The 20,864-nt window shown below is 37.9% G+C and overlaps 5 protein-coding genes, 1 long non-coding RNA gene and 1 other non-coding gene across 7 annotated transcripts; 5 read left to right on the plus strand and 2 right to left on the minus strand.

Annotated features, from left to right (window-relative positions):
• The first annotated feature begins 564 nt into the window (after nt 1–564).
• Nucleotides 565–3,957, plus strand: LOC137734807 (receptor-like cytoplasmic kinase 176). Its single transcript, XM_068474090.2, has 6 exons — nt 565–851; nt 1,634–1,920; nt 2,158–2,293; nt 2,426–2,568; nt 2,662–2,785; nt 3,419–3,957. The coding sequence occupies exons 1-6, from the start codon at nt 800–802 to the stop codon at nt 3,883–3,885; spliced, it is 1,209 nt and encodes a 402-aa protein (XP_068330191.1). The 5' UTR covers nt 565–799; the 3' UTR covers nt 3,886–3,957.
• A 917-nt stretch (nt 3,958–4,874) lies between these two features.
• LOC137735789 (U5 spliceosomal RNA) lies at nt 4,875–4,991 on the minus strand. The gene has a single exon (XR_011068697.1). It is a non-coding gene; the product is annotated as a U5 spliceosomal RNA (small nuclear RNA).
• A 1,037-nt stretch (nt 4,992–6,028) lies between these two features.
• LOC137734806 (uncharacterized) lies at nt 6,029–9,143 on the plus strand. Its single transcript, XM_068474088.2, has 10 exons — nt 6,029–6,328; nt 6,411–6,486; nt 6,599–6,696; nt 6,895–6,996; nt 7,125–7,211; nt 7,402–7,518; nt 7,683–7,786; nt 7,929–8,068; nt 8,162–8,298; nt 8,421–9,143. The coding sequence occupies exons 1-10, from the start codon at nt 6,107–6,109 to the stop codon at nt 8,601–8,603; spliced, it is 1,266 nt and encodes a 421-aa protein (XP_068330189.1). The 5' UTR covers nt 6,029–6,106; the 3' UTR covers nt 8,604–9,143.
• Nucleotides 9,144–9,469: 326 nt separating this feature from the next.
• On the plus strand, nt 9,470–12,358 carry LOC137734063 (serine/arginine-rich SC35-like splicing factor SCL30). Its single transcript, XM_068473322.2, has 8 exons — nt 9,470–9,657; nt 9,779–9,953; nt 10,060–10,137; nt 11,086–11,250; nt 11,336–11,376; nt 11,563–11,629; nt 11,728–11,904; nt 12,074–12,358. Exons 2-8 carry the CDS (start codon nt 9,787–9,789, stop codon nt 12,192–12,194), a joined length of 816 nt encoding a protein of 271 aa, XP_068329423.1. The 5' UTR covers nt 9,470–9,657; nt 9,779–9,786; the 3' UTR covers nt 12,195–12,358.
• Nucleotides 12,359–13,273: 915 nt separating this feature from the next.
• Nucleotides 13,274–15,902, plus strand: LOC137735598 (Calcium-dependent lipid-binding (CaLB domain) family protein). Its single transcript, XM_068475028.2, has 5 exons — nt 13,274–13,580; nt 14,198–14,263; nt 14,840–14,978; nt 15,265–15,400; nt 15,512–15,902. Exons 1-5 carry the CDS (start codon nt 13,514–13,516, stop codon nt 15,572–15,574), a joined length of 471 nt encoding a protein of 156 aa, XP_068331129.1. The 5' UTR covers nt 13,274–13,513; the 3' UTR covers nt 15,575–15,902.
• Nucleotides 15,903–16,356: 454 nt separating this feature from the next.
• On the minus strand, nt 16,357–18,929 carry LOC148695938 (uncharacterized). The gene is made up of 2 exons (XR_015964083.1): nt 18,602–18,929; nt 16,357–16,636 (listed from the first exon to the last, which is right to left on the minus strand). It is a non-coding gene; the product is annotated as an uncharacterized LOC148695938 (long non-coding RNA).
• Nucleotides 18,930–19,519: 590 nt separating this feature from the next.
• Nucleotides 19,520–20,596, plus strand: LOC148695939 (ternary complex factor MIP1 leucine-zipper protein). The gene is made up of 3 exons (XM_088696649.1): nt 19,520–19,851; nt 19,967–20,083; nt 20,205–20,596. Exons 1-3 carry the CDS (start codon nt 19,783–19,785, stop codon nt 20,514–20,516), a joined length of 498 nt encoding a protein of 165 aa, XP_088552775.1. The 5' UTR covers nt 19,520–19,782; the 3' UTR covers nt 20,517–20,596.
• The last annotated feature ends 268 nt before the right edge of the window (nt 20,597–20,864 follow it).

The following is a 20,864-nucleotide window of genomic DNA, read 5'->3' on the forward strand; positions in this document are numbered from 1 at the left end:
ACCTGTAACCTGAGTGAGAGAGTTGGCTTTCATTTTTCCTTTTAAATATGAAGTTTCAACGAAAAATCGACGGTAATGTTCACTTTAACGAAAAATAACATTTTTATATTAAAAAGTCAATCCTGGTACCCTTCATTTTATCTTATTTTATTCTTATCATTTAAACTCAAAATTTTCAAACCATTTCATTAGTTTTTTTTTTTAAAACGCACAGCAGTGGGTGCAGCCATGCAAAAGCTGCCTAACGCACGATGTGAGAGAGAGAGAGAGAGAGAGAGAGAGAGAGAGAGAGGAGAAAAGAGGAAGGAGAAAGAGAGGGGGGGGGGGGGGGGGGGGTGGTGGTTTGGATTTGGAAAATGGCAAAGAAAAGTGTGTTGGAGCTTATCCAAATTAGGCATCTCTCTCTCTCCTTCTCTCTCTCTCTCCAAGTCGCAGACAAAGAAATGTCAACCCACTTTTCTCCTTCCCGAAGGTCTAATAAAAGAACCTTCCCAGCAACCAAACACCCCCATATACCTCCAAAATCTTCCATGTTCAAAACGAGGGGCTTTCTTTGATTCCGTCAATTTTTTTCCGCCTTTCGATTAGTGGGTTGCTGCGTGCTCGTGACAGCTAGGTGTTTGTGAAAAAGCCTAGCTGAGAGAGCTTTCACACCGATTGGTGAGAACATCATCTTTGATTCGCGGGCTTCTGCTTTTGCTTGCGCTTTTCAACTTGGTTGCAAACTTGGGTTTCTATTTCTTCCTCCTTTTCTGGCAGTTGGGTCCGGAAAGACCTCTTTTTCAGGCGTTTTCAAGTGATGGGTTCTTGCTTAAGTTCTAGAATCAAAGCTGACAGCCCCCTCCACAATGGTAATTAAGTTTAATCAATTAGTTTCTGATTAACTCTGTTAATTAAAAGTTTTGAACTTTGATTGAAGTTGGTCGGATTTGATTAATGAAACATGCAGTTCTGGAGCTTATAGCAGCTCAGCTAGCTGTTTTCTGTTTTGTTTTTGCTGAAATAGTTGATTTTGTTTGGAATTTTTGTTTTCAGCAATTCTGTGTTGGGTTCTACTTCAGGGGTTATGTGATATTGTGATTGTTACTGCTCTGATTCTCCCAAATAAGAAAGTTATTCAAAGTTAATAAGAAACTTGAATTTTATTGGCTTCCATTTCTTTTGCTATATAGAGGCATATCAAAGGCTAGAGCTTTTTAAACCACAACCTTTTAAGCTCGTTACGATCGAGTTTAACTCAGATTTGCATGGACTTGCTGGTTTTTATTACACCCTTCTGTTGTTATGTTTTGGATTATTTTCTAGGATTTAATGGAGCTTATATGTTTTCCCCATCAATTGGGGAGTGGGGGACCAGAGGTTTCAAAGCAAGACCTCTTGGAACCGAACCTCGAACACCATGTTAGATTACCATTGTACTTCATAAGCTGTGGCATCATCAAAAGCTAACCATTTTGTTGTTGAAAGTTAATCGATGCCAAAATTGAGATTTTAGTTTCTGTACTGTATACAGAAGCAACTAACTTGGCCCTACTCTTTTTTATTGTGATGTTATAGATTATTTTTAGAACTTTTATATGATGACTGAATGTTGAGCATTATTTATAAGTTATATGGTATTTGAAATGTGTAGGTTTACATTCAAATAGCAGGGTATCGTCTGTCTCAGTGCCTTCAACTCCTCGGACAGAGGGTGAGATCCTGCAGTCCTCCAATTTGAAGAACTTCTGCTTTAACGAACTGAAAAATGCCACCAGGAACTTCCGTCCTGATAGTGTGGTGGGTGAAGGGGGTTTCGGTTGTGTCTTTAAGGGGTGGGTTGATGAGAATTCATTAACAGCTGCCAAGGCTGGTACTGGCTTGGTTATTGCTGCGAAAAGGCTAAACCAAGAAGGTATCCAGGGTCACAAGGAATGGTTGGTGAGTATTACTTCTATCCTTCTTTAGCTTACATGCACTTTACGAATATTTGATTGATCATTTTTCGGTGCAATCAAATATTTGAAAATCTAAACGGATGTTTTTAGTTCAAAAGGCTTATATATTGAACCAACCTGAATGAATCTTCCTCCATAATAGTTTTTGCATGTATATAACGTTATATGTAATATTTTCAGAGAATAATTTATTAACTTTGTGGAGCCTCTTGAACTATAGACGGAAATCAACTACCTTGGGCAGCTGCATCACGAAAATCTTGTAAGGTTGGTTGGTTACTGCTTAGAGGATGACCACCGTATTTTGGTGTATGAATTTATGCCTCGTGGAAGCTTGGATAATCATCTATTTAGAAGTGAGTTATGAACTTCCTTCACTTTTTAGCCTTTTCTTTTAGAGTAAGCAGTGCCATTGCTAAGGAAATCAAATATTTCAATATGAACTATGTAAGTATAACTTATTGATTAAAATGTTATTGGTGGAACAGGGGCGTCTTACTTTCAACCACTTTCCTGGAACCTTCGTATGAAGATTGCTTTTGGTGCTGCTAAGGGTCTAGCATTTCTTCACAGTGACGCGGCAAAAGTGATATATCGGGACTTTAAAACTGCTAATATCCTGCTTGATTCGGTAAGTGAGACTTTTAATTGTTGAGTTTCATTGCTTCTAGATGAATTCTGGTATAAGACTTTCTGACACAAAATTTTAATTGAAAAACAACAGACGTACAATGCCAAGCTTTCTGATTTTGGACTAGCCAAGGATGGCCCAGCCGATGATACAAGCCATGTCTCAACAAGAGTCATGGGGACATATGGGTACGCAGCGCCTGAGTATATGGCCACAGGTACGTTTAGTTAACAGGATTGAGTTCACATTACAAAAGCAACCTAATATTTGTATCTACCATTCACCAATTCAGTCTAATTGTGACCACTTAATAACACTAACCAAATAGTTCTAGGCTCTAACCACAGCCAGGCTCCGATCAATATTAGAAAGAAAAAAAGGCTAATTCCGTCATAGACGATGATCATGAGATTATCCAGTCTTTGTAGGTAGTACACCAGTCTATTTCCCATTTACTTCATTTCTACTCGGTACCTATGTTGCATCTGAAACCTCTGCTACATATTACCCTGGCCTTGCTGGAAGATTTCCCTTCAGCAGTCCCCTAATGAATGACCAGCATTTGGTTTTAATTTTCTTGTTCATTTGTTTCACCTCCATGTAGTTGCAGAAAGTTTCGCTGTACTTTCTGGATACATGATTGACTTGCTCCCCACTTCGCTGTGTTGAAACAATTTGTTCTCCTTAGATTACTTTGTTTTCCTGTCACACTTCTGCTTTATAAGAGCTACGTTCCTATGTTTCATCGTCTTAATCGGTGCTGCAGCTACCATAATGCTTTATTTTCATCTTAAATATGGTCAAGAATGCATGATTGCTCCCTGCTGATCCTTATTTTACTTTTTTTTAGGTCATTTAACTGCGAAAAGTGACGTGTATAGCTTTGGGGTTGTTATGCTCGAACTATTGTCTGGCAGACGAGCGGTGGACAAGAACCGGCCAACGGGAGAACACAATTTAGTTGAATGGGCCAAACCTTACCTTGCAAGTAAACGCAAATTTATCCAAATATTTGACCTCCGTATTGAAGGCCAGTACTCTTTGGATGAAGCCCTCAGAGCAGTTAGCCTTGCAATTCGATGCTTAGCTTTTGAACCCAAGTCTAGGCCAAACATGAATGACGTGGTAAAAGCGTTGGAGCAACTTCAGGAACCCATTGACTCGGAGGGTGCAGGTATCTCTCCAAACCAACATCGCCCGAACCCTCATGCAAATTCAAACCACGCTCCCAGACATCGCAGGCGCAGTATCAACGGAGTCAACAGAGCATCAACTCCCCATCATCCCAGGGCATCCGCTTCCCGCACCCCTACATGAGACATTCATCATTCATGCATGCTTTATCATTAGTTTTATTGGTTCAAGGGAAGAGGGGGATTCAGTCTGAAAGGAAAGGGAAGGGAAAAGAAATAGGAACAAGGCGGCGGCAGATGGTGTATATTGAAAATTGTACGTAACTGCAGACGGACAGTTGATTGTTGTACAGTTTTGTTTTGTGAATGTCTTCTTGGTCAGAGGGGGCGTTGACGGGGTGCGAAAGGTGCAGTTGCATAGGATCCCAAATTTGAAGGGGCTCCTAAAATTTGTCATCTAATATTTATATGTAATAATATTTTATATTTAAAATTGTTTTTGTTACGAAATAAATTATATATTCAAAAAATGATTTTGTTAGCATTTTAAAATATCATTTTACACTCTTTATAAGCGTAATTTTTTTTCTTTCTCAATATAAAAATTTAGAGTACAATAAGATATTTTGAGTGCCAATAATACACCATTAAAAGATGGTATTTTTTTTCAATATTATTATATAATAATGTTACATATTCAAGTGAAACTTTAAAGTTAAAGAGTTTTTGAAGTTGGTTTTCTTGTTTGGTTGTTTAAGATTGAAATGCTCTTGATTATTTAGTGAACGTTATGTTTGTAGCTCTTTTTACTTATTATTAATGACATTTTAAACTTGCAATCAATGAATGATAAACTTTGTTTTGATTTAAGTGATTGTTTTTTAACGTCAATACATTGTCCTACATTTTTTAAGATTATCTTAAGGAGGGGCGCTTTTATAAATTTTGTACAGGACCCCCAAAATCTCAGAGATGGCCCTCTTCTTGGTTCCTTTTCTCTCAAGCATTTTTTGTGTCTGCCTGGAATATGAGGAACATCGAGGTTTTAACCCAATATAACCATTAAATTGTTTCATGGAACACTCTGAACCTCTGTACTCTCTACGTAGGATTCAAACTTCATATAGTTTAGCATACACTGCAGGGTAACACATTATGAACTAGAATTGTTAGGGGCACCCACAAAGGTGCGCCCTCCAAAAATAAACGCATGCCACTTAAAACGACAAGCATACGGTATTCTTTAGTAAAAGGCGACATAATAATTCACTTTGTGCTCAACGAATGGCTCCATGCTTTTTCATTGGTCTAGGCTGCCTTGCTTTATAGTGCCAACGCTAGCTCGCTCTTTTTGGTCTAGTCGATGTGGGACTCGCCTACCGCTTATGACTCAACAGTTTCAGTTTTTTAGCAGTCGGCATAAAAAACCCACAATAGGTAGCTCGCCCTTTATTTTGTGCCATTCCTCCACAACTTTATTGTGGATTTTTCAGCATCGATCATGAAGGACTCGATCCAACTTGAGCACCTAACCAGGCTTCCATATGGTATAGGATTTGCCATTCTTTACATCTACACTTCAAAATGTTGCTCTCCATTTGTTCCTTTTACTTTGACTTACTAATTGAAGCTCCACAATTGCAAAGGACTTGTAGCTCTGTTGGCTAAGGACTTTTACCAATGCACCTAAAGTTTCAAATTTAATTCTCCCTCTCTCAGTATCACTTATAAAATAAAGTAAAGAAATTGAAGATACTTATATAAATGATAAGTATAGGTGGTTAAGTTAAAAACAATATAAATACTGAGACTAATCGCTTGTGATTGTCAATTTCTTAAGATCTCAACAATCATTCTCATAGTTATGTTCAAGAATCAAGGTGTATAGTGTATACAATACATAATTAAAACACAACTAACATTGTTCAACTAATATTATGTTACTAAAAAAACAAATTTTCTTACATATGATGAATAATAGTATATTATTTTATTAATTCTTATATCATTCACGTATTAATCAGTTGACATGAAACATAAATACGTAAACTCGATCATGATCCGTTGCCACCCTCTACCATGTTAAGAAATGCTAAGAGGATTCTCTTAGAGTGAGACTCTTCTCTACCACCTCATAATTTAACATCAACTCTTTTGTCAACATTATAAAATATTATGCAAAACACATGAAGTGACATTGTTCCACTTTTAAGTGAGTACCTTTAATATTTCTCTTACCATGGTTGGGGGTCGAGACCCAATTTATGGGCTTGATCCAACTTGGGCCTAAAGCCCATATCAAGTCCAATATCAGTAAACCGCTGAGGTTTTAGCCACACCACGCTCTTTCTTCCTCTGCTTCATCTTCTTCATCTCGCGCGAAGCCAAAAACCCAATACAGCACAATGATGACAGCCTCATCAACATCGCTAATTCAGCGCGTCTGCGCCGTTCCTCTCGCACGCGCGGCCCGCACTCGCGCCATGGCAGCGGCGAGCATGAACCTGTCCACCACCACCTCCACCACCACCACCACCGCTCCCTCCCTAGCGAAACGGGCCGACCCCCAAGTCCTCCTAGGCTTGTCGGAACCGGAGCTCCAGCAGCTCGCAATCGACTTCAGTCAGGTAAACAAGCACAAAATGCTCCCAGTTTGTTTGCGCAGAATTGAAAGTTACTGAATTTCTGTTTCTGAAAATTTATCTACAGCAAGGCTACAGAGGGAAGCAGCTCCATCATCTAATTTACAAAAGAAAGATTAAAGATATTCAGGATTTCAATCAGGGTAACTTTCTCTCTCCATCTCTCTCTCTAAAAAAAGATTTTTTTTTTTCTTTTCTGGGTTTTTTTGTGTTTTGTGGGGCAATGCTAAATTACTGTGGGGTTTTGTGTTGCAGTGCCTCTGGCATTCAGAAATGAGCTTGAGGAAGCTGGATGGAAAGTTGGGAGGTCACCCATTTACCAGAGCGTCACTGCTGCTGATGGCACTGTCAAGGTAATTTCTTGGAAGATGGTTACTGGATAATTCTGAGACTTTTTTAATGGAATATTTTTTGTTGGGATATCTTTTTATAACTCGATTCGAAGTTGAATGGTTCCCATGGATCATGATTGTTTTTAAAAGGGGGCCGTTTGATTGCCAGTAGATAATTTGTGGGTTAGCGGTTAAAAGTTGTGCCCTTGATGCTTGCAGTTGTTGATAAAGTTGGAGGATAACAGATTGATTGAAACTGTTGGCATACCAGTTAAAGATGAGAAAGGTGTGATGCGCCTTACAGCGTGTGTCTCATCACAGGTGATTTCTGAGATGAGATTTAGCCATTGAAATAAAATTTCCCTGCAGTTATGTTTTAGTATTGGTTTTGTGCATGGTTCACTGCAGTGCAGTTCGTATAGAATTTCTTATTAATTTGGGTGAAACAGGTGGGATGCCCTCTTCGTTGCTCTTTTTGTGCCACGGGAAAAGGAGGATTTTCAAGAAACCTCAAGAGGCATGAAATTGTTGAGCAGGTATCAACTGTCTTTTCCATGCTCTTATTTTCAAAATCCGTTATGAGCAACGGCTGTTTGCATGCTTGCTTGTTTATCTCATTTGTGCAAAGGCAAAATTGAAATTTTATGTAAGGGTTACCATTATTGTATGCTAATACATAAGCAAACTCAGTATACATTGTAATTCAGGATACCTTCTATTGTCCAGGTTTTGGCTATTGAGGAAATCTTCAACCATAGGGTGACTAATGTGGTGTTCATGGGAATGGGTGAACCGATGATGAACCTGAAGGCGGTTCTTGAAGCGCATCAGTGTTTAAACAAGGTGCCTTTTCAACTGTATCTTGTGATTTTTTGTAGCGGCTTCATTTCCATGTTTTATATATAGAATCAAGAACTTGACTTTGTGACATGATTATAAATATGCAAAAATTGTTAACATTATGATCTAAGTGAAAGCTTATTTATGTGGTACTTTATTTTCTACAGGATATTCAAATTGGGCAAAGAATGATCACAATTTCTACAGTGGGGGTTCCAAATACAATTAAAAAGCTGGCATCCCACAAACTTCAGTCGACATTGGCTGTCAGGTATATTATTTTTAAACGGGAATGACTTGTTCGTATTTATTGGGGCATTTTTGTTGAACTGCTTGTTCAGAAAAAGAAAAAGAAAGGGAAGAGTTCTGAAGTTAAACCAGTGCTAAACTTTTCTCATACTATTGTGCATCAGCCTGCATGCTCCTAACCAGAAGCTGAGGGAAACAATTGTGCCAAGTGCAAAAGCATACCCTCTGAGTGCACTGATGAGGGATTGCAGGGACTATTTCACTGAAACCGGTAGACGGGTTTCCTTTGAGTATGCACTCTTAGGTACTGGAATAAGATTTAGGATATTTATGTTTGTCTCTTTTGATCCCTGTGTGCTTACTTTAACAACCTGACAATGATTTTTATTTTGAGTAGCTGGAGTCAATGATGCGGTAGACCACGCAGTAGAACTTGCAGAGCTACTCCATGAGTGGGGACGAGGTTCTCATGTGAACCTGATACCATTTAATCCAATAGAAGGCTCTGAGTATAAACGTCCATCCAAGAAAGCGGTATGTAATTTTGTTTTTAAACATAAACACCTCTTTACTCCAATATTTGCTTTTTTGTTAGTTTAAATCGGTTTTTGATTCACCTGATTTGTTGTGGTTTCTGACAAAATTTCATTTGGCAGGTACAAGCATTTGCAGCTGCTCTGGAGAACAATAAAGTAACGGTCAGCACACGTCAAACAAGGGGCTTGGATGCAGATGCAGCTTGTGGTCAGCTAAGAAACAAGTTCCAGAAGAGTCCTTTGCCCGTTGACTCTGATAACTTACAAACTGATGAAGATGCTCCAGTTGCAGTTGCATGTTGACGTCGTTGTCAACTGTTTGCTCCTCTGTGCGGTGGGCTGTACGCCACACATTGCGTGTTCTTGTCCCTTCATCTCTAAGAAACTTGTTAAAAGTGTTGTTCGAAGTTGGAGGTGGTCTGCATCATCTACTTTTGCTACTGGTAGAGCGATATTTTCCCTATATGGAGTGTGTTGGTGCGGAAACCAACTTTCTCCTGTACAGATTCGGATGGTTGGGGAGAAATGTTCCGCGTCTCTGATAACGCAGCGATGTTGGTTATCTACGGCTCGCGAAGGCACAAGATTATAGCACTTCCTCCTCCTTCTCATGGCTTGAATGGTTTTTCATTGCTCATCATAAAATTGCATAATTTGGTGATTTTTTTTTTCATTTGAGAAAGAAATCTAGAACCTTGAAGGGCCACTTTTTGAGAAGTAGGAGGACCGCCAAAGGATTAAAATTTTTTACTGTTGTGATGTTGAGGAGCGCCTATGTAAATTGAACATGCATTGACGATTGACGAACCATTCTAGTTAAATACCATCAAAGACATCTTCAAATGATTGAAAACTTAGTGAAGATTTACGAGTGGAAAATGAGTGTAGAACACTAGAAAGCGAAAAAAAAAGAGAACAATTTCAAGTATACCCCGTGAACTACATCTTACGATTTGTGAAGAAATAAACAATCACTTGCCTTCGCATAGTAATATATCTTCTTCAATTCATTTAATCCGACGGTGAAAAATTTAAAAAGATATGTGAAATGTAAAAATAAGTATATGAATATCACTATTCTAAAATTTAATATGTGAATGTAAATGATTGTACGAAAGGAAATAAAGGTTCAAAAAAACTGGTCAGGGAAAACCCGGCCCAACGGCCCATCAAAGTACGTCATCAGATGGAGTGTCCGAACCAAAGAGTGGAAGCTGCGAGCCGGCTCTTAAAATCAGGGTTGCGATTCGATTGTTTGAAACAGTCTCTCTCTTCAGAAATTTCAGATCCAAAAAGTACAATTTCTTCGAAGCTCTCTCGTTGTTCGTACGATTCACCGTCTTCAGGAAACTTACAGGTAATTTCTTCTCTTGAATCTCTTCACCCGATCAGAAAAATTGACAAAACCCTAATTCCAACGGTTGTTTCTTCTTCGTGCTATGTGATCTTGAAACCAATCGAGTTGGGTACTTTTGTAGTGTTGGATATGAGGAGGTACAGCCCACAGTACTATAGTCCTCCGAGGAGGAGCTACGGCGGCGGCGGCGGAGGAGGAGGAGGAGGAGGAGGTGGGCGAGGAAGGAGCCCCCCAAGAAGGCGCAAGGAGCAGAATAATGGAAGTCTTTTGGTCCGGAACATTCCTCTGGATTGCAGGTCCTGTGAACGAAAAGTTTGGATTTTTTTGTTTGATATATATATATTTTTTTGGTGGTTTTCACTGTTCTGTTTTCTGAAATTGGGGTTTTGTTTAATTTTGCAGAGCTGAAGAGCTGAGAGCTCCCTTTGAAAGATATGGGGAAGTTCGGGATGTCTACATTCCCAAGGACTACTACACTGGGTGAGCTTTACTTTTGTCAATGCTTGTTCGTGTGTCGATAATGGTTTCGTAGGTGATAATCTTGGAAAATAAACCTGAGCTTGCTATGTTTGACAAGTGAATGAGCACTGCCTATATCATATAAAAGCTTCAAATGGATGAATTCGTTTGTTTGAAGTCGACGTCAATTTACTTTTTGTGCTTATACTTCATGCAAGTGAAACTCGGTTGATAAGCACGCTATTTGAAATTTTAGTTCTTTCAGATTCTGTACTTCCTACGTTGTTGGCATCCTTCCTTAGAATGTGCAATGTATGTGGAATTTCGTAAACTATTTTTTTTAAATATTTATTTTCCACTTTCATAGTGAATTTTTGAACTGGTTTGTCAGGGGTTGTGTTGGTTTGAAGTTTGAACTTTGAAGTTAAAACAAGTCCAAGCCTCACATTTGATGAAGGCCTACTGTTTATCGTTGCCTAACATAGTGGTACTCCAAGCGAGTTAGGAGTAATGTTCAAATGAAGAATCTTCTTTTTTATGAAGCGAAATTATATAATTACAACAATCCAATAGAAGTTTGGTGAGGACAACGTTGATTTCAAGTGCTTCTTATAATCACAAGAATGTGAAGAATTTGTGGCCAACGTTGATTTCAAGTGCTTCTTAAAGAATGAGAAGAATTTCCAAGTTACTTGCATGTTTTGAAGTTGCCTTTCATACTTGACTATAAAGAAAAGGTCAGCCACTAAGCTTCGATTTAACCTGCTTTACGTAAATTCAGCATCCACTTAGGTGGAAGTGCTTCAGAGCTGATGTAAGATATGTGAAGAAAGGTATATTGAGTAATGACATTGTGGTGGTAATGTACTATGCTGAATTTGAAAAGTCACTGCTTTATACTTCCGTCTTCGCTCACTCTTGATTTCTGCTGCTATGTACTGTACTAAGCTTTTTTGAACTTCTATGTAGGGAACCTCGAGGATTTGCATTTATTCAGTTTGTGGATTCTTATGAGGCCGCAGAGGCTCAGTATCATATGAATGGGAAGATTTTTGCTGGGAGGGAGATATCTGTGGTTGTTGCTGCAGAGACAAGGAAAAGGCCGGAGGAGATGCGCCAAAGGACTAGGGTTAGGTAGTTTCTGCTATTCTCTCTCACTCTCTTATTAAATTGGTTCTGTATGTTTGGAATACCAATTGCCTGTTTTACTTTTTTTCAGAGAGCCATCAGATCATGGTGGAAGACGATCATCTTATTATGGTATGTTTCTTCTGACAGTACAAGTAATATTCATTACGGTTTGCTGTTTCTGGCCATAGGAAATCTGGGGTTCCTATTCATTGCTGAAGTGAATAATCAAATCAGCTGAGAAATGGTTTGTTAAATCTGCGATGCCATTTCTGTTAAACACTAATCACCATTCTGTATCTGATATGTCTGTCACAGGACGTTCACGTTCTCGTTCACGCTCTCCACGCTATCCATCAGGTTCTAGAAGTCGGTACCGCTCAAGGTAAGCTTTGAAGGTGACGAATTTCCCTGATTTCATTTTATATTAGTTTTGGGACACCCATTGATCCAGGTGGATACATTGGCAAATAACTTTCTCAGGTCCTATTCTCCTGCTCCAAGACGCCGAGGCGACTCTATTTCACCAAGCAGAAGGCGGCGAGACAACCCAAGATCTCCCCGAGATCTTCCACCGGTGCGAGATGGTGATCGCAGACCCTATTCTCCAGGTTATGACAATGTTGCTGGACCAAATGAAAACGGTGATGGGTATGACAAGTGAGTTTCCAATTGCTTCACTTTTCTAGCTTATACTGCAGGTCTCTCAATATGCATTATCTTTTGGATGATGCCGTTATTATGAAGTGGTTGATTTTTTTTTTAGCATGTACCCGAACGTAATGCTGATCTTTTATGTTGGCCGTATGTTCTTGTTATGCTGTTGTAGGAAACCTATGCGCGAAGACAAGGACGGAAGAGATCACTGGAGGTCTCCTGATAGAGCATCAAGATCGCCATCTGGATCTAGGTCCAGATCTGCTGAGTTATCACCTGCGCGCAGCAGATGAGGAAAAAGGCTGTCATGTGAATGCATCAACTTCGTTCAATGATGTTTGGAAGATTTTTGAATTTTTTGGGTTTGTAAGATCAGTATGATGTGCTTGAGTAGTAGACTTGTGTGCGAACATTTGGAACAATTAAAACCTCGGTTTGGTTTCTTTGGACCGCCAAAGTTCTATGGTTTCATTTGATGCGTCTTAAAAATATGGTTTTTTTGTTAAAATGAACAGTACAATGAGCTTTTCGTTAAAGTTTCTTAATATTAATTTGTACGCTGGACAAATCCGCTGCTCAATTGATAGAAGCATGCTTATGTAATCAAGAAATTTGAAGAATGCGAAACTGAAAATGGCAATGTTGGTTCCATCAAGTAGAACATCTGTTCGAGCACTGGTTGTACAGAATCATGGTTGCGTCACGAGAGATACAGACACATGCTTGTATAGAATCATGTCAAGAGATACAAGTATATGGTTGTACAAAATCATGTCAACTCCACGAGAGATACAGAGACATGGTTGTATAACTACTGATTTGGCAGAAACATGATTGTACTTTCATAGTTTTAGTAAAATTATTGTTAGCGGTTTAATCTTCAGCGCAAAACACAATTTCGGTAAGTCACTTTGACCAGGGGCGGATCTACTTTGAGACAAGGTGGGTCATATGACCCCCGAGCTTAGAAATCCTCAATGGAAGATTTGGGACCGTTGGTGCTTCCATTTGAAATTTGAGATACCATTGAAATATGCCCTCTAATTGCTTGACGAATTGCCTCTATAGACTCTGAACATACTCACTCGGCATATGTTGGCATATGCTATTACGTTCAAAAAAAATTGCGCTATCGTATTGACTCCTTCAATAATATTTTATAGGTCCACCACTTTTAACTAATTATGTCCATAAGCAAATGTATCATGAACATAACCCTAAACCTACATATAAACGAGAAAATCAAGTATATTATGATGTAGTTGTATTCTTGTCAATGTTTTGGGTTGGAGAGACCAAGCCCTTATTTTAATGTCAAGGTTGTCCGAGTAAAAAAGTGCACCCGCTTTGCCAAATCCATAGCGTATGTTATTTGTTTTCTCCCCATAAATTCAAATGTGTATCCATAATCCACTTGAGGTTTGAGTTAATAGGCGCCTTGAGTTGACCGCCCGTCGTGCAAGAATCCACTGCCCTCTTTTTAGTATTATACATAACTTGGAATCCTTCGTTACAAATACGTCAAAGCATTCATCTTTAGTACAAGAATTCCATTGAAATTGAAATTCCCATTTCTCAGAAGTGAGAGAGAGAGAGAGTTAGAGAGAGAAAGATGGCAGTTGGGTTACTGGAGGTGAATCTTGTGAGCGCAAAGGGCCTCGGAGACACCGATTTATTCAGTATAATTTTCTCTCCTCTTTCTTTTCTTTCTTTTATTAGCAATATGTTGTTCAAATTAAACCTCAATGATTTGTTCATTTGTTTGAGATCGTAATTAGTTGAAGGCATTCATAAACTTTGATGGGGTTCTTCAAAATTTTGATTTCTTGTGTTTTCTTCCCAATATGCTCAAATACTTAATGCTGTTTTATTTTATTTATTTATTTTAATTTAGTCAACCATTTTGCTCTCCACAATTTGCATTTTCATCTCCAGCTCATTCGTGAAACGTTCAAAACTTCAAACAATTTAAAATCAACTTGTACATGTTTCAAGAAACCCGAAATTTTCCGGATTGCTTCAAAAATTTCGGTAGCAACTGTTAAAATGTACACATATTTACCAGGAGAAGTGGTTGTTTTTTATGTTATTGCTACGAGATCTGGCCTACTCCAACCCGTCACCCTACCCGCCCGCACCACTAAGCTAACGCCGGTGGCTTACAGAAGTGCTTTTTGGCTCTGCTAGACATGTGCATCAATTTCTGCATGAAAAATTACTTCTTTTTTGTTGGTTGTTGTTGTTGTTGTTCTGAGTCTGGAATGATTGTATTCTAACACAAAGTATGATTTCGCAGCTCGTATGGATCCGTATGTTGTGATGCAATACAAAGGCCAAGAGAAAAAGAGCAGCGTCGCGAGAGGTAACTTCTAAAGTTTCTAATTCACCTCCACTTGCACCGAACATCTTTGAACAAAGTGCTTTTCGTAAATCTGGTTTCTTGAGTTTTTGGAAGAACAAGGCAAGCCAACTAAATAAGAACAATTGTTGGTATAATCTTGTAACAACAAATTCAAATCTTATTTACAAATACATTCTATGCTTTGTTGCGTAATGCATCGAACTTAACTAACAGTAAACTTTTTCTGGCACAACCAGAGCAGATAGATTACTATTAGATGGCAAATCTCCCCTATACTCTACGCTGTTTGATCCGATCGGCGTATTAATATGTTGGTCAAAGCTTTCTCCTTCCCTTTTAACTTGTAATTAATTAAAACGGCGTGGCCAAGTTGCTGAAGTACTTAATAAACTCACGGCCTGCAAGTAAACGCTTATATAATTAACCAATTACATCAGATGATCACGGCACGAAAGCCTTGCTTGTTATATTAAAATTCACATTATGATACATAATCATTGTGGCAACTTCAACTTTCGTGTTCTGTTGTGCGTAAACAACAAAGAGTAGATGTACTGATTTGGAATGGTGATGCAGAACAAGGAAGTAATCCGGAGTGGAACGAGAAATTTACATTCAGGGCTGAATATCCAGGGTCGGGGGAGCAGTATAAGATCACCCTCAAAATCATGGACAAAGACACCTTCACTTCTGATGACTACATCGGCCAAGCAACGTAAGTCAAAATATTATTATTTCAGATATAATTTGATTTAGAGCTCAGATTCTTAATTACAATAGATTACTGTGATCAATACACAAGTACGTTTTTGTTTTTATATTAATGAATCTCAGCCTAAACACGAATTTTTTAAAGTCACGTGATGTTACTAATCCACGTGTTATAATATGAATGGATGAAACGTGGTACAAAGACCTATCTATTACCGAAAATAGATATGTTCTCCTTAATTCGTTATGACTGATATATATGGAAGATCAAATTTGGTCTTAATTTGCAGGATATATGTGAAGGATTTATTGGCACAGGGAGTGCAGAATGGAACTGCAGAGTTACATCCTCTTAAATATAGCGTTGTTCGCGCTGATAATACTTATCGTGGGGAGATTAAAGTTGGTCTAACTTTCACTCCGAGGGTAACTTCTTTTCGCTTCATTTTTTTTCCCTTTAAGTCTAGTACAACATTTTCAACATAACCAATTCTTGTTTGATTGATGTGTGTGTGGTTTTTTTGCTGCATTTTACAGGTAGAGCAGGATTATGGGGGACAAACGTTTGGAGGATGGAAGCATAGTGCTGCACATCAATAGAGAAACAATACTTCCGCCGATGGGATTGCATAGCAAGGTAGAGTTTCAGCTTGAATCTGGGCTGACTCCCGATCTGTGGGACTCACGATGACCGTAGTTAAGCTCCTTTAGAGAGGATTTTGGGGCATAGCAAGGGCTGGTGTTGCTATGCCTAGGCTTATTTCCACTTTAGTATTTGTTTGTTGGGGGGTCTTGAGCCTCCTTGTGATCTCTCAAATTCATAGGTTTGGAAGCAGAATTTATCGAGTATTATGTCGTTTCTCTTTTTTCTGGTTAGTTGTACTCTGTAATCTGTTTGTAGATGAATAAAATTATGTTTGAAATTAAATTTTCGATGACCCTAGTCCTTTGCCGCATCTCCTCCGGCCTAGGCATAGCAAGTGGTGCGATACTTGTGTTAAATAATTTACAACTTAAATTATAAAACTTCTCTCCACTTACGTAATAACTGTGCCGGCCACAATGAAAAAAATATAAATCAGAAGAAAAGGTGGTTTTGGTTCGGAAACCGAACTTAAATGGGCTTTACCGAAAATTAAACCGAATGGTTTAGGAAGGGAAAAAACCAAAATCGGACCTGATTATTTCGGGTTAAAGAAATTCGGTAAAGGTTCTTCAGCCCAATTTTAAGTTGCTTTTCAGCCTAAGTTTGCTTGGCTTCTGAATCTTTTTTCTTTTTTATTTTTTTTGCCAATTCACATACAAAATTCTACAACTTTTATTTTTAGTAATTTCTTATAGATTTTGCCACTTTGCTTCAAAACATTGGCACAACTTAGAGTGTTATGAAATCAATTTACTAACTTAGTCATGATAACTCTTAGTTCAAAGTTCAAGCAGTTGATGAGTATTGGCCCTTTAGGCCTCTTTCCCTTGTACATGGTCGACCCCTTCTCCTTGTATAAGCTTGACTCATTTAGATGATTGACCCCTACCACTTGATTTTGAAATGGCTGGTCGTGGAGGTAGTGAATGGCGTCATTGAATTTGAGGTGGTGGAGGCAATGGAGGAGCTACCATTTCTCTTTTGATTCAGATACTCACCTCCAAAATTAGACGCCCCTACATATAACAACAAATCGCAAATTATTTCAAATTAGTATATTGTTGTTGTTGTTATTATTATTATTATTATTATATAGCAAATTCAATCTATTGAATAAAAAATAAAAACATGAAATTAAATACTTTACTTACTTTTCTCTAACCCTTTAAGTTTCTTGTATAATATGAAATTGTCAATTGTAGGCTCCTTGTAGAAACAAAATTCATTCCCCTAAGTGAATTATGAATACACACTAAAGTCTCAATCATTGTAGATGTTAAGGAAACTCTAAAAGGATCAACAACCCACCCACCAAGACTAAAGACATTCTCACTAACAACGGTCCTATTAGGAAGAGCAAAAACATCTTTAGCAACCTTATTAGGAGTTAGATCTGTACCATAATTTCCTTTCCACAACATCCTTTGCAAGTTTGCAACCTTCTGCTTGAGGGAGTGTAGGTATTTGGCTTGTTTGTTTTCGGTTACCTAAGACCTTAGATATACTAGATTGGCTACTAGACCCTTTCATTCGAAAAATGCATAATGATATATCAGAATAATCAGTTTAACATATATAAATAGGGAACTTTAATGAAAAGCTCCAAGTACTGTTCACTTTAAAGAAAAATCACATTTTTACACTAAAAAGTCAATCCTGGTACTATTCACTTTATCATTTATTTTGTCCTTATCATTAAAACTCAAAGTTTTCAAGTATTTTTCATTAGTTTAACATATATAAATATCATATTATTAATTAAAGTTAAAACAATCAATAATAACTATAATTTTTGCAGCAAGCATAATGTTTCACTAATCTTGTATTTTTGGCACCAAGCATGATTTTCGATTTGGAACAACAAGCAACAGCTAGCTAATGACTGTTGGAGAACAATTCAGAAATAAACAAAAATAACAGAAATAAACAGAACTTGAAATTCTAATATTTTATTTACCAAATATACTTGATGTGCAGAATGAAATTATACAATAAATACATAAACTAATATAAAAATATCAATGATACTAACTTGATCACAGAAGGTAGAGGCTAGCCTAAAAGCTATGTCATTCGAACAGTATTTTCGTCACACTCTTGTGCTTGTGGTTCTACAACGTATGCTCGACCAGGATACAACTACCAAATTCTACAACCCGCACTGGATTATAGAACTCTAGCGAATTGCTTTGTGTGTTTACTCTCTGGAAATTTTGTACGGAAGATAAGGAGGAAGAAAAGATGATTCTCACTTGGATACTGTGATTACAAATATATAGGCTGTTTCACACTCTTTCAAATACATGTTCAGTGTATTTGAAAACACACAACTCTTTCTAATAGCTGTATCTTTTAATCAAAAAGTACAACTCTTTCTAACAGCTGTGTCTTTTAATCAAAACGTTTTTTAATTAATAAATTAATTAAAAAACTTAATCCGAAAATTAAAATTAATGAATCTGATTAATTTTAAATTCCAAGGCCCAAGATTCCAAGGCCCAAGACCCTTGTCTTGATTAATTAATATTAATTGTATTTAGGTTATATTATATTCAAGCCTAATCCATACAACCCAAGCCTTCAATCCATTTCCAAATGGTCCAAGTTTTAATTGCTAAGAAAAAGGAATAAGCCTATATAAAGGCTTGTGAAAAAATACTATTGACCAATGTGGGACAAGAGGGTCTCAAACTCCAACAATGACAAGAAGCAACAGGAAGTTCAGTTTTTCAATCTAATGTCAGCAAGCAAGCAACCAGAAGTTTAATGGCAGCAAATCCAATGGCAAGCATAATGGCAGCAAATCCAATGGCAAGCATAATGGCACAATCAAACAAGATGTCTAATCTTGGCGCCAAGCAACAACAATTCAACGACCATAATTTAAAACAGTTGGCAGCAAGTAAGCAACAACAATTCAACAACCATAATCTTGGCAGCAACCATTCAACAATCAAATCATCAAATCATAGAAACCTAACCTCAATATATCAAGCAGATCAATTTGCAGCACATCAGTTCTTCACTCGTCAGCGGTCCAACTGTAGCAGATTTTGGAGATGTGATTGGAACTGAGTTGTGGTGTTGTGGTCAATGGTCTGGTGTCGCCGGCGTTTTGATAGCCGGAGAAGTTGCAGTGGTGAGGTCGAGAGAGAGATGGCGTCGGAGTCGAGAGAGAAATAGTGAGGTCAGAATCGTCAAAGGGTGAGGTCGAGAAACGAACAATTGAGATCCAATCTCATCCGAATCCAACGGCCACTATTAATTTATTTAAATATAAAATTATATTAAAAACATTATTACTTCGGTTTGGGATTACCAAACAAACGGTCAAAAGAAATTGAATAACAACAAAATATTTTTCCACTAAATGAAGTCAAAAGAAACCGAATACCATACTAAATTTTTTGATGTTTTTCTATTTTTGGTATGCTTACTAAAACTTTCGATGTTTTTCTATTTTTGGTATGCTTCAGTTTCGGGGGTTTATGTTCGAATTTTCGGTTTTTTTTTCCAGCCCTAGTTAAATATATTCTCTGCAGATTTTTTTTGCTTTTCCAAATTTGGTATTTTTTTTTTCTTGTCATGGACTTCACGCCCCCACCAGCCTCCTCCAGCAGTTGAAATTAAATGAAAATTCAATTTGTAGAAAAAAGAGAGCATGGGATTGCCATGCACTTCCCTAACAACAACAATAATGATAAATAATTCCAATTGTATACAATCACTGATTCACAATCTTAAAAGATTATTCCACCCCTGTCAATTAGCTTTCGGTCAAGTAATATTTTCCTCCATTAAGCTAAAATAAGTCTTGACTTATATACATCACGAAAACAGTACACAATATATATTTGTGATAAGTTCGATAACTAATTATGTCAGCGGAAAAAAAAATTCTTGCACCACCACATTCTCATTTCTCATGAATTTCAATTTCCCAATTTTCCCTCCTCCTTCCCTCTCAATCTTCTCAAATCTCAACCTCCCCCTCTTGTTTTGCTACCTACCATTAATGGCACCCACGACGTCACCTCACTCTTTCTTTTTAAGCACCTCTCCGTGCCTCAGTAACAGTATAACTTCCAATATTCATGCAGCGTGCAGCCCTCAAATTTTACTTCCAAACTGTTAGTAGTAGTGATCTTTGCTTCTGGAAACAATGAAATTAGAAGACTTTCTAATGCAACGAAACGAGGAGAAGCAGAGAAGACTTGATCTTGAGGAAGAGGTGATGATGGTTATACAAGTTTTTTGCCCTTTTCCGACGTAGAATTTTGTGTAACATGTTAGGAATTTGTCACATAATTAGCTTGACACAGTCAAATTCTTGTGCGTTTTTACAGGTTAAGAAATTGCAGGCAAAGTTGGAAGGAGAACAAACACTTGGCAGGTTTCTGCATTGTGCACTTCATGGACCTGTTCAGTCTCATCCACGTCTTTTGTCCTTGCTTCCAGCTCAGGTATTCTTCTGTTGTCAAACTGTGAATCTGCCGGTTCGGTCAAGTTGATTCTTGCATGAACATGCCGGTCTAAATTCAGTCTGACAATGGCAGGTTGGTATCAACATATTTTTCATGGCAGGTTCAGGAGCTGTTTTCGGAGCTTGCAATGGTAGAGGAAGAGATAGGTCAACTTGGCAGAAAAGTCGAAGAGCTGAAACTGAGGTTGTACAAAGAAAGGGAACAAACAAGAGAATGGAAAGTGCATATGTGGCAATTAGGGCAACAGAAGCAGTTGTTGTGTAGAGTGGGAAACCAGTCAGTGGTAAATGACGAGAGATGCAGATCGGAAGCTTTGAGAAATTTGAGAAAAGAAAGAAGGTTGAAGGATAGAAGAGCATCTGTGGGTTCTGCAGCAGATATCCCAAGGCGGAATTTCAGAGTCCGATGGTAAACTGCTCGTTTAACAGAAAAGGCCTCAGTGATATTAGTAATCGAACCACTTACCTTACGTTGTATTTTATTTTGTAAGATTTTCGACATTAGTAATCGAACCACTTAACTTACCAACAGTCCGATTTTACTAGATGCCAACCCCATCAAAATCATGTATGCAAGACGTCTATTCTTTCTTAAAGGATGAACGATTTCCAACTTAGGTTATAAGAGTAACCGAGGCTTAAACCTGTAACCAAAGTGATTAACCGATCCGAGACTAGAATCCTCAAGTTTTAGATCTTAATGTTGATTGAATCATCGCGACACTCTAAAAGGCTAAAACAATCAACCCGTGTCAATAAAT

The sequence above is a fragment of the Pyrus communis genome, chromosome 7 (assembly GCF_041283825.1).
Source record: "Pyrus communis isolate YQ-2024b chromosome 7, ASM4128382v1, whole genome shotgun sequence".
Classification (NCBI taxonomy): Eukaryota; Viridiplantae; Streptophyta; class Magnoliopsida; order Rosales; family Rosaceae; genus Pyrus; species Pyrus communis.